General features: G+C 36.5%; 3 protein-coding genes across 4 annotated transcripts; 2 read left to right on the forward strand and 1 right to left on the reverse strand.

The window, feature by feature from the left end:
• Window positions 1-1,338: 1,338 nt before the first annotated feature.
• Window positions 1,339-3,554, forward strand: LOC140882392 (glutelin type-A 2-like). The gene is made up of 3 exons (XM_073288373.1): window positions 1,339-1,741; window positions 2,352-3,072; window positions 3,213-3,554. The coding sequence occupies exons 1-3, from the start codon at window positions 1,546-1,548 to the stop codon at window positions 3,361-3,363; spliced, it is 1,068 nt and encodes a 355-aa protein (XP_073144474.1). The 5' UTR covers window positions 1,339-1,545; the 3' UTR covers window positions 3,364-3,554.
• Window positions 3,555-4,001: 447 nt separating this feature from the next.
• LOC140881364 (ARF guanine-nucleotide exchange factor GNOM) lies at window positions 4,002-10,741 on the reverse strand. 2 transcript variants are annotated; one of them, XM_073286608.1, is made up of 3 exons: window positions 10,433-10,741; window positions 8,416-9,245; window positions 4,002-8,105 (listed from the first exon to the last, which is right to left on the reverse strand). In XM_073286608.1, the coding sequence occupies exons 2-3, from the start codon at window positions 9,148-9,150 to the stop codon at window positions 4,503-4,505; spliced, it is 4,338 nt and encodes a 1,445-aa protein (XP_073142709.1). In that variant the 5' UTR covers window positions 9,151-9,245; window positions 10,433-10,741; the 3' UTR covers window positions 4,002-4,502. The 2 variants fall into 2 exon arrangements, with proteins under 2 accessions (XP_073142709.1, XP_073142710.1); XM_073286609.1 differs by having other exon boundaries at window positions 10,411-10,741.
• A 2,166-nt stretch (window positions 10,742-12,907) lies between these two features.
• Window positions 12,908-13,792, forward strand: LOC140878242 (uncharacterized). The gene has a single exon (XM_073281846.1). It carries the CDS (start codon window positions 12,908-12,910, stop codon window positions 13,790-13,792), a length of 885 nt encoding a protein of 294 aa, XP_073137947.1.

Raw genomic sequence — 13,792 nt, forward strand, 5'->3', positions numbered from 1 at the left:
ATACAACAAAAATCTACATATGATTTAAAAGATTCATCCATATATCTTTGAAAGATACCTGGTGCTTGTTTAAGTCCGAAAGGTAATACAGTCCATTGATACTGTCCTTTTGGACAACTGAATGATGTAAGTAATTGTGTTTGTGGTTCTAGCTGAATTTTCCAGAATCCTGATTTACAATCTAAACTGAAGAAATATTTCATTCCTCCTATATAAGATAATAAATCATTCTTGTTTGGGATGTAATATCCATCCATAATTGTTGCATTATTCATTTTTCGATAATAAATTATCATTCTTTTCTTATCAGTGTCTTTCTTACTGACATAAAAGGCTGGTGAAGAGTGTGGACTCTTGCTTGGAATGATTATCTTAAGTTTTAGTAATTCTTGAACCTCTTTTTCGAATATTTTTACATCATCCATGTTGCATCTTCTTGGTGCTTCACGGATTGTGATATTAGGGTCTTTAAGTTTTATTGAAGCAATGAATTGTTTTCTTTTCTTAATTTTGTCCTGAGGATTTTCAAAACAAATATCATAAAATTTTTTCATAATTTCTTTTTCATGATTAATTGTTAAAATATTTTCTATTTTTAGTTCTATTGGATTTGTATTTCGTTTATGAAAATTCTTTGTAAATCCTTCATTTCCTACACGAAATGCTGTTCGTATTTTAGGAATATAAATCATTGATGATCCTTTGTTTAAAGTTATGTGATTTTCAAATTGTGTAAAAGGAAGATATTCTCTTAAAAAGTTATTTCCTATTATAATGTCCATTCCTGATTCTATTTGGTATATAATGGGTATTACAAATTTTGTTTCCTCAATTTCTATTTTTAATTTTTCTGCTACTGTATCAAGCATGATTATTGATCCATCTCCTATTCGAACTTTTAATCTTTATCATATTTCTTCCAATAATGATTTGGAAGTATATGTTTGCTTCCTAAACACATACTTGCTCCTATATCAACATAAGCATGTATATGATATGGTTTATGTTCTTTGATTTTAATTTGAATTTTTATATATATACTATTTGGATTGATTTTGTTTTTATTATTATCCATTTTCTCATTTTTTTATTTTTTATTTTTATGAATTTTAAGAGATAAGGGTATAATTGGTATTTATAAACAAAAGTTTCTCTCTCCACGGAGTTGAAAGTAAGTTTTATTTATGTAAAAATTTATAAATAAATTATAAATTGGTTTAAAGAGTGATTGTCAATTAACCCATTAAATAATTAACACAAGATGGTCAACTCTATCTATCTAGTATTTATAATCACAAATCCCTTTCTATTGGACTCCAATTCCAAATCCAACTTAAATAAATATTTTAGAATCCGAGTGAATCATCATCATCTCCGTACAATAATGAATCCAATTTTTTTTTCTTCCGGTCTTTGAGTCATCATAGGAATCAAATTTCTTCGTTTGCTCTCTATAAATTGGAGCCCCTCGCCTTCCTCCCAATCACTGCAATCCAATTCATTACTTCGATTTAGAGAGAGACTAAATACTCTGCATACATAGCGATGGAGATCGATTTGACACCAAAGTTGGCCAAAACTTTGTACGGTGGAGACGGCGGGGAGTACCAGGCGTGGTGCCCAGACGATCTGCCTATGCTCCGGGAAGGGAACATCGGCGCCGGGAAGTTAGCTCTTCACAAATACGGCTTCGCTATGCCGCGTTACTCCGATTCCGCCAAAGTTGCCTATGTCCTTCAAGGTATTGGTTCTCGATCAGTTGCAGAAAACTCTTGCATGTGTTCCTAGAGTTTGTTGCTTGTTTCTTCTTCGATTTCGGTTCAGAGCAGTTTGGTTTCACGGTTGTTTATATGTGAATCTGTTTCGGTTTTGGGATCATAACAGATTTTGTGTGGTTGTTTATGAATTTTGGGGCTATTGAAATTATTATAGTACCTAGGCCGAGATCAGTTGTTCGGCTTTTCTTCTCTGTTATATTTAACAGAATTCATCCCAAAAATATGTTCAATGGATCTCGCCAGTTGTTTTAGGTAGAATTCTGTGGTTACGATTTTCTCTTCTCCCTTTCTTTTTCCTTTAGTAAAGTTTTGTTACAGAATATATCATCACCACTCATCAGCTTTTACTTGGAATTTTAGTATCAAAACGGAAAAGGCAAGGGGACCTTAGCTTATGCCATATCTTTGTCTAGGGGCCTATAAATTAGAAAAAAGGCTGCTTGTTAGGCATTTTTTTTGTTGTCCATATTAATTAGTTCGGTTATATCTTATTATCAATGCCAAATATCAATCCTAATTGCTTTGTTATTATCATCAAAAGTATATATGATTATAACGATCAACTTTTTTTAGGTAGTGGAGCGGCTGGGATTGTCCTCCCTGAACAGGAAGAAAAGGTTCTTGCAATCAAGAAGGGTGATGCTCTTGCCCTTCCATTCGGAGTTGTCACCTGGTGGTACAATAAAGATGACACTGACCTAGTCGTCCTCTTCCTTGGCGACACCTCTAAAGCTCATAAATCCGGCTCGTTCACGGACTTTTTCTTGACTGGCTCCAATGGCATCTTCACTGGTTTCTCAACCGAGTTCGTTAGCCGTGCATGGGACTTGGAAGAAAGCATCGCGAAGACCCTTACTGGGCAGCAGCCTGGCCATGGGATTGTGAAGCTCGATCCCAACTTCAAGATGCCAGAGCCAAAGAAGGAACATTACAGTGGCATGGCATTAAACTGTGAAGAAGCACCACTGGATGTTGATATAAAAAATGGTGGAAAGGTCGTGGTTCTGAACACCAAGAATTTGCCTTTGGTTGGAGAGGTTGGATTGGGGGCTGATCTTGTTAGGCTTAATGGGAATGCCATGTGTTCCCCAGGCTTTTCGTGTGACTCAGCTCTGCAAGTCACATACATAGTTCGTGGTAGTGGGCGTGTTCAAGTTGTTGGTGCTGATGGGAAGCGTGTGCTGGATACTACCCTAAAGGCCGGTAACCTCTTCATCGTCCCAAGGTTTTTTGTAGTCTCGAAGATTGCTGATCCTGATGGTATGGACTGGTTCTCCATCATCACAACACCCAAGTGAGTGTACATTTAAATATTTGGTGAATTCACATCTTATTGCCCTACATTTAAATATTTGTCTATGATAATATGTACAAAAATGGCATATTCCTGATCACTGTTCTTTACTAAGAAAGAATTTGCATTTGCTATTGCAGCCCTATATTTACTCATTTAGCTGGAAGGACATCAGTATGGAAGGCATTGTCTCCGCAAGTTCTGCAAGCAGCTTTCAATGTTAGCCCAGATGTGGAGCAGAAATTCAGCTCTAAGAGGATGACCCAAGAGATCTTCTTCCCACCAAATTGATCAAGCCCTTTTTCTCCTTTTCCTGAATTTTTATTTTGCTCACAATAAGATATTTTTTCCCAAGTTTCGTTTTAGTTTTAAGTGCAGCAATAAGAGTATTAGGAGCAGGGATTGTTACTTATGTTTTCCGTTAAACTCGTGGTTTATAATAATCTTATATAATTAATTTTGACGCTACTATATTTTTGATACATCTCATATCCGCACATGAAGTTTTATTGAAAAGTTATTTTTGAAATTAGAAGTTTTTGACAATGCAATTTTTTGCTTTTGTGGTTATTTTTGTCTATCAATACGCATCAAATTTCAAGTTTGGAGGCTGGAGCATACGACTAATTTGATGTTCAGAACAGCATTGGCTAAATTTTTTTACGACTAAAAAGTGTGCGGAAATAATATACTTTTAAATGATGTTACAAAATCACAATCCATCCAGCGATTCAGGTTGGGTAAACCGCAGTCAGGTTACCATTTTATGACCGTCGTTTAATGACAATGTATACTATCCAAACAAAAATAGCCAGTACTAGTAATATTCAATGCAAGAATCTTACAGTAAACACCAACAAGTACCCAACTTTATGCTAAACATACAATAATAAGCAACTAAATAGATGTGAATGGACAAAAATGATGAAATAAATTCCGCGTACAAAGTAAAATTCAAATTACGACCCATATGTCCATCAAAAACGTATAATCCTAAAAAGAAAATATTGAAATATAATACAATATCATACACGTTGCTAATCTTCTAACTTTTCTACCATCAGAAGTTAAATAATTTCCACACGGTTGGTGTGAGAATTTGAGTGAAGCTTCAGTTTTTCTCGAGGAAAACAACCAAAATTTTCAAACATATCATAATCGCAAATGAAGACATAGTTAGAATCAATATCTCTGTACAATATTAGCAATGTGCTGCTGTCTGTGGAAATAATACACTCATTTCCTCCAGAAGCAACAATAATATGGCAAAATCCTATTCCCTACGCACACCCAGGGAAGAAAAAAACACAGATATCATCCATTTTTAGACCTCATCTATACTAAATGTAACGAATATGGCAAGTCGTTACCTGGAAAAAAATTGCAGGAGAGTGGCGTCATGAAAAAATTGAATTTTATGAATCATGCTGCTATTCACTGGAGACTGAACTTATACCAGAGTCACCAAGATTTGAATCTTCATTTGGGAACACTTCAGATTGTAGAGACGGAAAAATCTTATTCACGTGTAACCATGTTTGCTCCCAAACGTTATCGCCCCCTAGAGTACTGGTAGGTACGAGCACGCCCTTCGCCTTCATGGCAAGCAGCATGCTTTTGAGAAGCTCAGGCACTAATTCTTGATGCTTGTCACTCCTTTTAACTTTTAGCTTCATATATCTTTCCATTCTACCAATTACATTACGCCACAACTTGCAGAAGCTAGGCAATTGAGATAGTTCTTGCAGTAAATGAAGGAACACTGTTGCCAGAAGCTTCAAGGCAAGAACAAGGGTCCCTTCCATGTTACGGTACTCCTTTTGAGTTTGAGGATTTCCTTGTGCAATTTCAGCCAAGTCGTCAAGCATTGTGAATATAACCATTTCAAAGCATTGAGGCCATAAGTTAGGCGGAAGGCGAATGTCATCTACACCAGTTAAGCACGCTTGTAATGATAAAAGAGCATGGCTTCTAACTTCTTCTCTCTGATCCAAACAAACCTTTCGTAATCCTTGGACAAGCCTCAGCCACATCTCACCAATATCCTGACATAATTTGCCAGCTTCCACCTCAGTCATAGCTTCCCTTGCATCTTTGGCCCATCGTACCAGACAGGAAACTGAGTGTGCCATAAGATCCACAGCATGTACAGATCTATCAGTCTGGCCAACTCGAGATTCTGCAAATTGCCTGGCTGCGTCAACGCAAAGCACAAAATTAGCTGGTGACAAGTGGGCTCCATCGGACATTATAAAAGATAGGGCTTCGAATCCTGATTCAGAAGCATCTGGGTGTCTAGCTGTTATAGATAGTAAAGAAGCAATGGTTCGCCATCCCATTGGAGATCGAATATGAGTAGCATTTGCTTTCACCAGACGACTGACTTCCAGAGTTATCTGTTCACAATATTGGTCAGCAACTCGAGCATCAAGCTTGAGAACCAGTTGAAGTGATCTCAAAAGTTCATCAGCCAGGTTCTCCTTATATGGAAGCAGGCGCTGGCAAATACGAAGAAGCCCAAAAACTGCCTTCTCGACTAAGGCACAAGCCACTACTGTTGATTGAACGATATTAGCAATATGCTCGTACACACCCTGCCAAAGAAGCCCAATTCTGTCCCTGTTGTTCAGCGTAATTGCAATTAACAATTCCAAGCAGAAAACTGCCGTGTCCTCATCCTCGGGTGAGCTATTGCCCTTCTGGGGTCGCCCAGCAGCCCATATGAGAGCTCTCGCAAGCTGCAACAAAGAATCAGCATGCAAAAACTTGCTTTCTGTGAAGATGCTGTCAATGTGGCACTTCTGAATCGTCTGAAGCGTGCGTTGATGAGCAGCAAGTTGTTGCTCAGTTGGCTGAGATCTTGGCTCTTCAGTATCTAGAGAGAGGAGCTGACTGAATCGGCCCATCAGGCCAGAAGATCGCCTAGGAGTGCCAATGGATTGCATATGAGCAGCAGATAGAGAGTTTGTTAGAGGTTTCCCATGCACAGGATCAGATGACATTTCCGATTCATCAGCTGCATCACTGGCCACTCGAGCAGGAAGAAGACCAAGCTTATGTAATCTTAAGATGCAATCCAAAATATTTCTCCAGCCAGTGCGTATAAAATCTCCATACCTATTTGCAATGGTAAAAACAGTGACAGTTGCCATTCTCGCCTTTGCATCATCACCAAAAGCTAGAACCGGCTCCTCGACAGATAAAGGATTCAGTAGTGTTGTAAACTTACAAAGAGATACCACCAGATCATCTAAAATATCTTCGAGGTGATGACATGCAGATATCTTGGCAACAGCCAAGAAACCATCAATACATGTCTGATAAACATCCTCATGTTCTGCGTGATCGAAAACAACAGAGATAGCAGCAATTGTTGGACCTGACATGATTGCAAACATGTCATGGTCAAGGTAGGCCCTGGAATCAGCCACAATATATGTAGAAGTTTTATTAGATTTATGCATCAAATCAATCCAACGGCTTGGAGTCATTTCAGCAAAACCAGTTCCCTGTTCAGGTGTTGTGCGAATCTCATTCTTGCAGATGGCATAATACAGCTCTGAAAGGAACTCCCGGGGGAGATCATTACCCCCATTAATGTGCCTATTGTTCCTGATGAAATCCTCTTCGCTCATTTTCTTCTTCACCTGTATATTATGCTGGTCCGTGTTCAGCATAATAATGGAATAAGATAACAGTAGAGCAGCATCTTTATTGGCTAGGATCTGTGGCGATTGCTCATAGTATCTCTCTGAGAATGCCTCAAGTACCCTTTGTATCTTCTGAGATTCTCCAGGCAATCGGAAAGTCTCTAGAAACAAGCGTAATGCAGTATCAAGGTTCATGTCTTTGAAATCAAATGTTCCAGCAAATTCATGTAGAACCTGAACACAAAATTCATCATGATTTCCAAGAAAATCCCCAACAAGATTTTTATCCAGTCCAGCGGTATAACGGAAAAAACAAGCCACACTCTGTGGGTCAAGTTTCTCGGGCAACAGGTGTGTTCCTTGAAGAAATTCTAATCCTTTTTTAGGATCACGATTGAAGTGATCGGCACCAATCATCAACCTTCTTTTGATATACTTCTTTTTGCGAGCAAAAGGTACCCAATGATCAGGATCGCCAAAGTTCTCACATTTCACCATCCAAAATGGGGTATACTCTTCAAGATAAACAGAAGTGGGTTCAGAACTAACAGATCCATTGCCTACTCTCTCGGCCATTCCCTGAATCACGGCAATCAGACCATCCAAGGCAAGAATGTGCATCGAGGACAATGGACAATTCACTGGAAAAGCACTCCTTGACAGTAGATTGGCCAGATCTTCAAAGACATTGCTACAGGTTATATCACAATCTAAATTCGCATACATCTCAACCATGAAGGTTTTCTGCCTACAAAAATCAACTAGAGCCTCCATGGCAACCTCCTGCTGCTGGTATGAAGCTCCAAACCGGCTTTGTGAAAGTCTCAAAATCACACAGGAAAAGAAAGCCTCAAGCTGAAGCTTCAGTTCAGTACGCAAATGCTGATACATGTTGAGAACAATGCTACAGACCATAGAAAGAATCAACGGACTCGCAGATAGCCCAAACTGCATCAGATTACGAAATAGCTCATCCTGTAACAAGTTCAACAGTCTAGGGTGACGGTGAATAGCTGGGCCACCCAATTCAATTGCTGAATTAATCAAACCCAAAGCAAAAAGCGGCACATCTTCATCAAATGCTATATTATTGGCTCTAGAACCCAATCCGGCATGTTCAACAACATTTAACAATGAACACAGAAAGTGAAATATCTCGACCATGCAGGGTAGGCCATATGGCTCGGTCATTAAATGCAAGTCAAATGGAGCAACATCCTTCTCATTATCAGCTCTCGTACTATTTTCATCTGTCAGGATGTTGACGAGGCCAGAGGAAGTAGAATTAATAACCCCAGGGGCAAGTTGGCCATCATATTCAGAATTTCCACTGCCATTTTCAGATTTGCTACCAAAGCTGTATTCAGGATCAATTCCAGCAGTCTGCACAATAAGAAAAAAATTAATAAGTCACTCGATGTAAAAGAGGAGAAAAACAATCAAGGTCCACCATGAATATAGAATCCACACACGGACACAAGAACATGCAAAAAATTAATCAGCACACGAAAACATATAAACTACTCTCAGTTACGTTGATACATACAATGAAACGTTACATTTTAGAACTGGTAAACTAACAGAAATCGCAAAACAGACATTTTTTATAATGCCTTCACAAGAATAAAATGCAAACACTCAGAAAAAAAAAACATTATTAGATGGTTCACAGAAGAAAAAATATATTATTCACCTCAGCTTTCAAAGAACTTCCTCCTCTAACAAGTGATTGTTCTGTTGTGTCAACATCTGGAAGGTGCGAAAAAATGCATCTGACAAGTTCATGCATTGTGTGGCGAGCAATCCGCTGTAACAATTCACCTTTGCTTCCTGCTTGATGAACTATTCGGAAGCAAGTATTCACAATAGTACAAACATGTTGATTGCTTAACATAACTGATGCTTTACTTTTCATGCAAGCCAATAGGATCTGAAGTATCTTCATTAGTACAACTTCTTCAGATGAAGGGTCAGTGACCTCAAATCTGCAGCTTGTAACAGCATCAACTACCAAGTGCATAGCATCCTCAACATTGACAGTGTCTATACCCAGCACATCCAGTGCCAAAATCTTGTAAACAGCCGACAAGGCCACACCAGTAATAGGTGCACCTGTTTCATCAGACCGAATTACATCAAGAAATGGCTGGAGGTACAAGGAAGGATTGATGGACTGCCATTGATGCTGCCATGAAAATATTTGTCTTCTCAATGTTTTTAGAGATTGAATGAGGGAATGCTCCAATTGATCATCGCCAGAAACATAACGACCTCCCCATCTCACATTCCTCCTCATTACTGCCAATACAGAACCTATTTCTGAGTTAATTGTGCAAGCCAAAACAGCCATACTAGAAGAGGTAGTTTCACAGTCCTCAGGTTCCTCTTCAATTGCCTTGATGCTAGACTGTAGCCGCAAACGTCCCATCACTAACTATTCAGGTTAGATTTCAACTTAAACAGTTGGCCTTAACTGTTTTAAAAGGAGCAGCTGGAAACAATCCATATAATGCAAATCATGATCTAGAAAAAGGATCAAACAAAGACGCGTGTGTTAGAATTCACAAAATAGGGTTTCTAGTTTAAAACTGCAAGTTTACTGCAATATGAAAAAGTAATCAATAAAACTGTACAAACAATATATTAGATTAAACTGCATAAACAATGATCTGCATATTACATATATTTCCCACATATTGTGTGCTTATCAATTTTCACAATGGCAGCGCTGCTCCTCCAGTAGATATTGATGGTATTCGCGAACCTGTTTCTGGATCTCTACTTTACGGAAACAATATTATTTCAGGTGCCATTATTCCTACTTCTGCAGCTATTGGTTTGCACTTTTACCCAATTTGGGAAGCTGATACAGCCAAGCTAACAACTGAGACCATTTTTTATTTATCCATTACACTAAAATCTTTACAAAGATAATAGACTTTACAGAAGACACAAGTGCAGCAACAACTGTGTTGTAACCCTCCTACAGGACTTGGCTGCAACTGCAGCGTATCAAAGTGAAATTAATGTTTATGTCCTACAGCAGCTAACCCTTAGAAAAATGTGATGTTTTGGTTTCACCACCACATCTCCAGGAATCTATTCATGAAATGGAATGTTCAAATAAATTATAATAATTACATCCATTCAATAGTTTAAATGTCAAACCATATGAACACCAGGTCAATTAGTCCTGTCATCAACCAGATACATTAACACAGGCAGAGACACAAGTGGTTGTTTAAAGCATTTTACAAGTGTAGAACCTAATAGGCCAAGATTGCTGCTAAGCTTTAATCTGATCCCTAGTCACTCCAAGAAAAAAGGAAGAGGGGGTCTGACTGTAAATAGGCCGATGCAATAAAAGCACCACTGATACCCACTTACTCACCCAATGTTCAAGAACGATCATAATAAGAGGAAATTACTAAATGCATACTAATTTTACAAACTAAAATTCAGTTGCTTACTGTAAATTCACCAGTTACTGAAACCTTCTGAGTTACAAATTTGAATATATGTCATTAAACCAAATCGGTGCAGACATTTTGCACAAAAATACTGGCTGAACTAGCTGCAACTTGTAACAATTGGCTGCAGTTCGCGAAAACCTCTTATTCGAAAATATATAATCTGGGAATAAATCCTCAGTAAAAAGCAACTTGATGTTTAAAACAAATTAGTTTACCAGGGTAATAGGGTCGACTTACTAGTACTCCACCCCATTGAGAATTAACTTCAACTAAAAGGCCGATTTGAGCTAATGCCCGGACATAAAAACCTGAAATTTACGTGCAAAATTTATTTCTGAAATGTGATTCTTAAACGAGAAAACTCATTGCGTCTTATACAGAGAGGAGATGGCCGCAACGCAGATCCGCAAGTTTGACGAGGACGGAGTTGAAAGAGAATGAATCTGAGCTACTCCCCGTCGAATGCCAATATTCCGATCAGCCGCGGCGGTGAAATTTTCGTTTGACTGTTGACTTTTGAAAATTGAAATGAAAAAAAGAGGAAAATGAAAAATATCGTTTGCACAATGCTGGAATAATAGTAATAATCATCATAATAATAATTCAAAAACCAAAGGAAAACAACACACGACACGACGACGTTTACCAGAAATTAGGAACTCAATGTTCATTTCTTTGATTCTTTCTATTTTTATACGGAACTTAATCAAAGAAAATCAATTATTTTTTAAAAAAATGTTTTTTTTAGAAATTTAGATGTTTGGTTACAACAGCCGTTTTTTAAAAAAATATTTATTTAAATCTAAATAAGTGTTTTTTTAAAAGCTAAAAATTTTGATTTTTTGGCTTCTATTTTTGTTTCTATTTAAAAAATCATTTTTTTAACATTTATTCAAACTCTAAAACCGCTTTTGCTTTTTTAATAAAAGTATTTTAAAAATCTGGACTTATTTAAGTGTTTTTTCAAGCCAATAACTTTTGTATCTAAACCGTCCATGTTCAGATAGTCTTTTGTTTTTAGGAGTTTATAAGATGTTAAGTCTTATTTGATTTTGTCAAATATCGAATTTGGTTTCTTTTTTTCAGTTTTGTTTTTTCCAATAATTAATTATATGTATTTCAGTATTTATTTTTGTATTAAAAACTTATTATTCAAAGAAATTATTCGATGTCACTCGGGATTTTCTTTTAATAATTATTATTGAAAATTTATAAAACATGAATGACTTAAATTTGTTTGGTAGCTTGATAAATTGTTAATATTTTGTTTAATTTAATTAAGAAAATCATCCTAGCTAAAAGATCAATCTTACCCCTTGAATTAAATTCGATTATAGTTAAAAAAAATGTTATTGTACTAATTAAAACATCGAAAATCAATTTATATTTATTTATGATAAATTAGTTATGGGTCTTACTATGAAAATTTAATGGGCTTGAGTTTAAATCAGTTTAAGTTGAGCTGTTAGGTGTTTGAGCAACAGAAGATCTTGTGTCCATCCAAGTTTTCCTTTGTTCCGTCTAGTGTTGGTTTTTATCTTGAAATCATCACAAAAGAATGGTCACTTGTCCATCGACATGTCGGTGGATATGTTATACATAATTTTTCGTGGGACTCGTTGATTCAAGGATTATTGTCTCATCGGATGTAACATAGTACATTATAGTTGTTTTATATAGATAGTTTTTTTTCTTGATTAATCAAATCTTTCCAGTCCTTTCAGGTGACTTGAAATTACAGATCGAGCATTGCAGCTGGACAAAATCCCCAATGCAGGCATCTATACAAACCTTATCGAATAGTTGTATCATAATTTTTAAGGCCGAAAGGCAATTAATGAAGGAATATCAGAGAAAATAAATAATTGAACTATTTTATGAGTTAAAATAATTAGGATATTATTAATCGGATAAAACCCAAAATTTTATTTATTTTCTATTTTTATGTATAGAAAATAAATTTTTGATTAATAATTGAACTATTTTATGAGTTAAAATAGTTAGGATATTATTAATCGGATAAAACCCAAAATTTTATTTATTTTCTATTTTTATGTATAGAAAATAATTTTTTGATTAATAATTGAACTATTTTATGAGTTAAAATAGTTAGGATATTATTAATCGAATAAAATCCAAAATTATTTTTCAAAAATATTAAGTGTGAGGGGTGTATTTTATATGAGCCAATGGTCTCCCTTATTAGTCCATTAGTAAGAATTTGTGTATGCCTCGTGCTAATTTTCATTGGTCTCCCTATAAGAGGGCTGCACTGTTCAGTTACTTGATTGGACCCGACATGGTGATAATTTTTTAAAAGTAAAATTAATTTTGATCACCCTATAGGTGACATAATTAATTAAGTACTTGAAAAATAATCAATATAAGGGTATACACTTAAGTCAATAACATTGTGAGATATTCCTATAGAATAGTCAAACAATGTATTTTTGATGGCCAAAAATCAAGCAATACAAAATTAATATTGCATGAGATGCTAGATATATTGAATTTAGTGGGAGGGTCCCAGCCTAGCTATAAATCGTGTTTACTTTTCCTAAAGAAGAGTATAATTTGATTTTGGAGTTTTAGGTCATTGCTGTGTTGTAAGTAGTTTTTGGGTCTACAAATGCATTTTTTTTTTTTTGCATAACACATGTCATTTTATTTATTATATGTGTTGCTCATTTAATTTATTTTAATTTTAGAAAAATGTCTTCAAACTCACTATCACTGTCCATGCTTTTAACAAACAACCAACTAGTTGGGGAAAATTACATTGATTGGAAACGCAATTTGATGATTGTCTTAACTGCGGAGAAACATAAATATGTGCTTACTGAACAATGTCCCTCGGTGCCTACGGCGGAGTCCACTGCTGCACAAAGGCAGGCTTATGATAAGTGGGTCCGTTCTGATGAGATGGCTCGTTGCTACATTTTGAGATCCATCTCAAATGTGTTGCAACAAAAACATCAGAATATGGAAACCGCGATAAAAATCATGGAAAGCCTTCAGGAAATGTTTGAGCATCAAGGATGCCAGGCACGTCAAGCAGCCATTAGGAGCATTATGAACATGCGCATGAAACTTGGGATGCCCGTGAGGGATCATATGCTTGCATTGATCGGTCAATTCAATGTGGCTGAGGTTTTAGGGGCTGAAATCAAATCAAAGACTCAGGTTGACATGGCACTTGAGACTCTCCCTGAGATGTTCTCACAATTCAAGGTTAGCTATAATATGAATAAGCTAAACATGTCCCTGACTGAATTGATGAAGGAACTCCAAAATGCTGAAAGTGTTCTTAAAACTCAAAGTGGTGATGCACTTGTTGTTGCTTCTGTTGGACCATCCTATTCCAAACCGAAAGGTAAATTTGGAAATAATAGGAGGAAGAAGCCCAACAAGAATGGTCCACAGCAAAAAGCAAAGAAAGTCAAAATAGATGGCAAACCCAAAGGAAAATATTTCCATTGTGGAGAGAAGGGTCATTGGAAGAGGAACTGCCAAGGATACCTAGCTTCCAAAAAGCAAGGTGGTGGTGAGTTATCATTTATTGAGTCTTGTTTAGTGGTTGATTCTAATGATACTTAG

This window comes from Henckelia pumila, chromosome 2, assembly GCF_033568475.1.
Source record: "Henckelia pumila isolate YLH828 chromosome 2, ASM3356847v2, whole genome shotgun sequence".
NCBI lineage: Eukaryota > Viridiplantae > Streptophyta > Magnoliopsida > Lamiales > Gesneriaceae > Henckelia > Henckelia pumila.

Coding starts and splice junctions, on each gene's coding strand:
- LOC140882392 (XM_073288373.1), top strand. CDS start 1,546: ATGGAGATCGATTTGACACCAAAGTTGGCCAAAACTTTGTACGGTGGA. Junction 1,742..2,351: donor AGTTGCCTATGTCCTTCAAG/GTATTGGTTCTC, acceptor AACTTTTTTTAG/GTAGTGGAGCGGCTGGGATT. Junction 3,073..3,212: donor TCCATCATCACAACACCCAA/GTGAGTGTACAT, acceptor TTGCTATTGCAG/CCCTATATTTACTCATTTAG.
- LOC140881364 (XM_073286608.1), bottom strand. CDS start 9,150: ATGGGACGTTTGCGGCTACAGTCTAGCATCAAGGCAATTGAAGAGGAA. Junction 8,106..8,415: donor GAAGTTCTTTGAAAGCTGAG/GTGAATAATATA, acceptor CTTATTGTGCAG/ACTGCTGGAATTGATCCTGA.
- LOC140878242 (XM_073281846.1), top strand. CDS start 12,908: ATGTCTTCAAACTCACTATCACTGTCCATGCTTTTAACAAACAACCAA.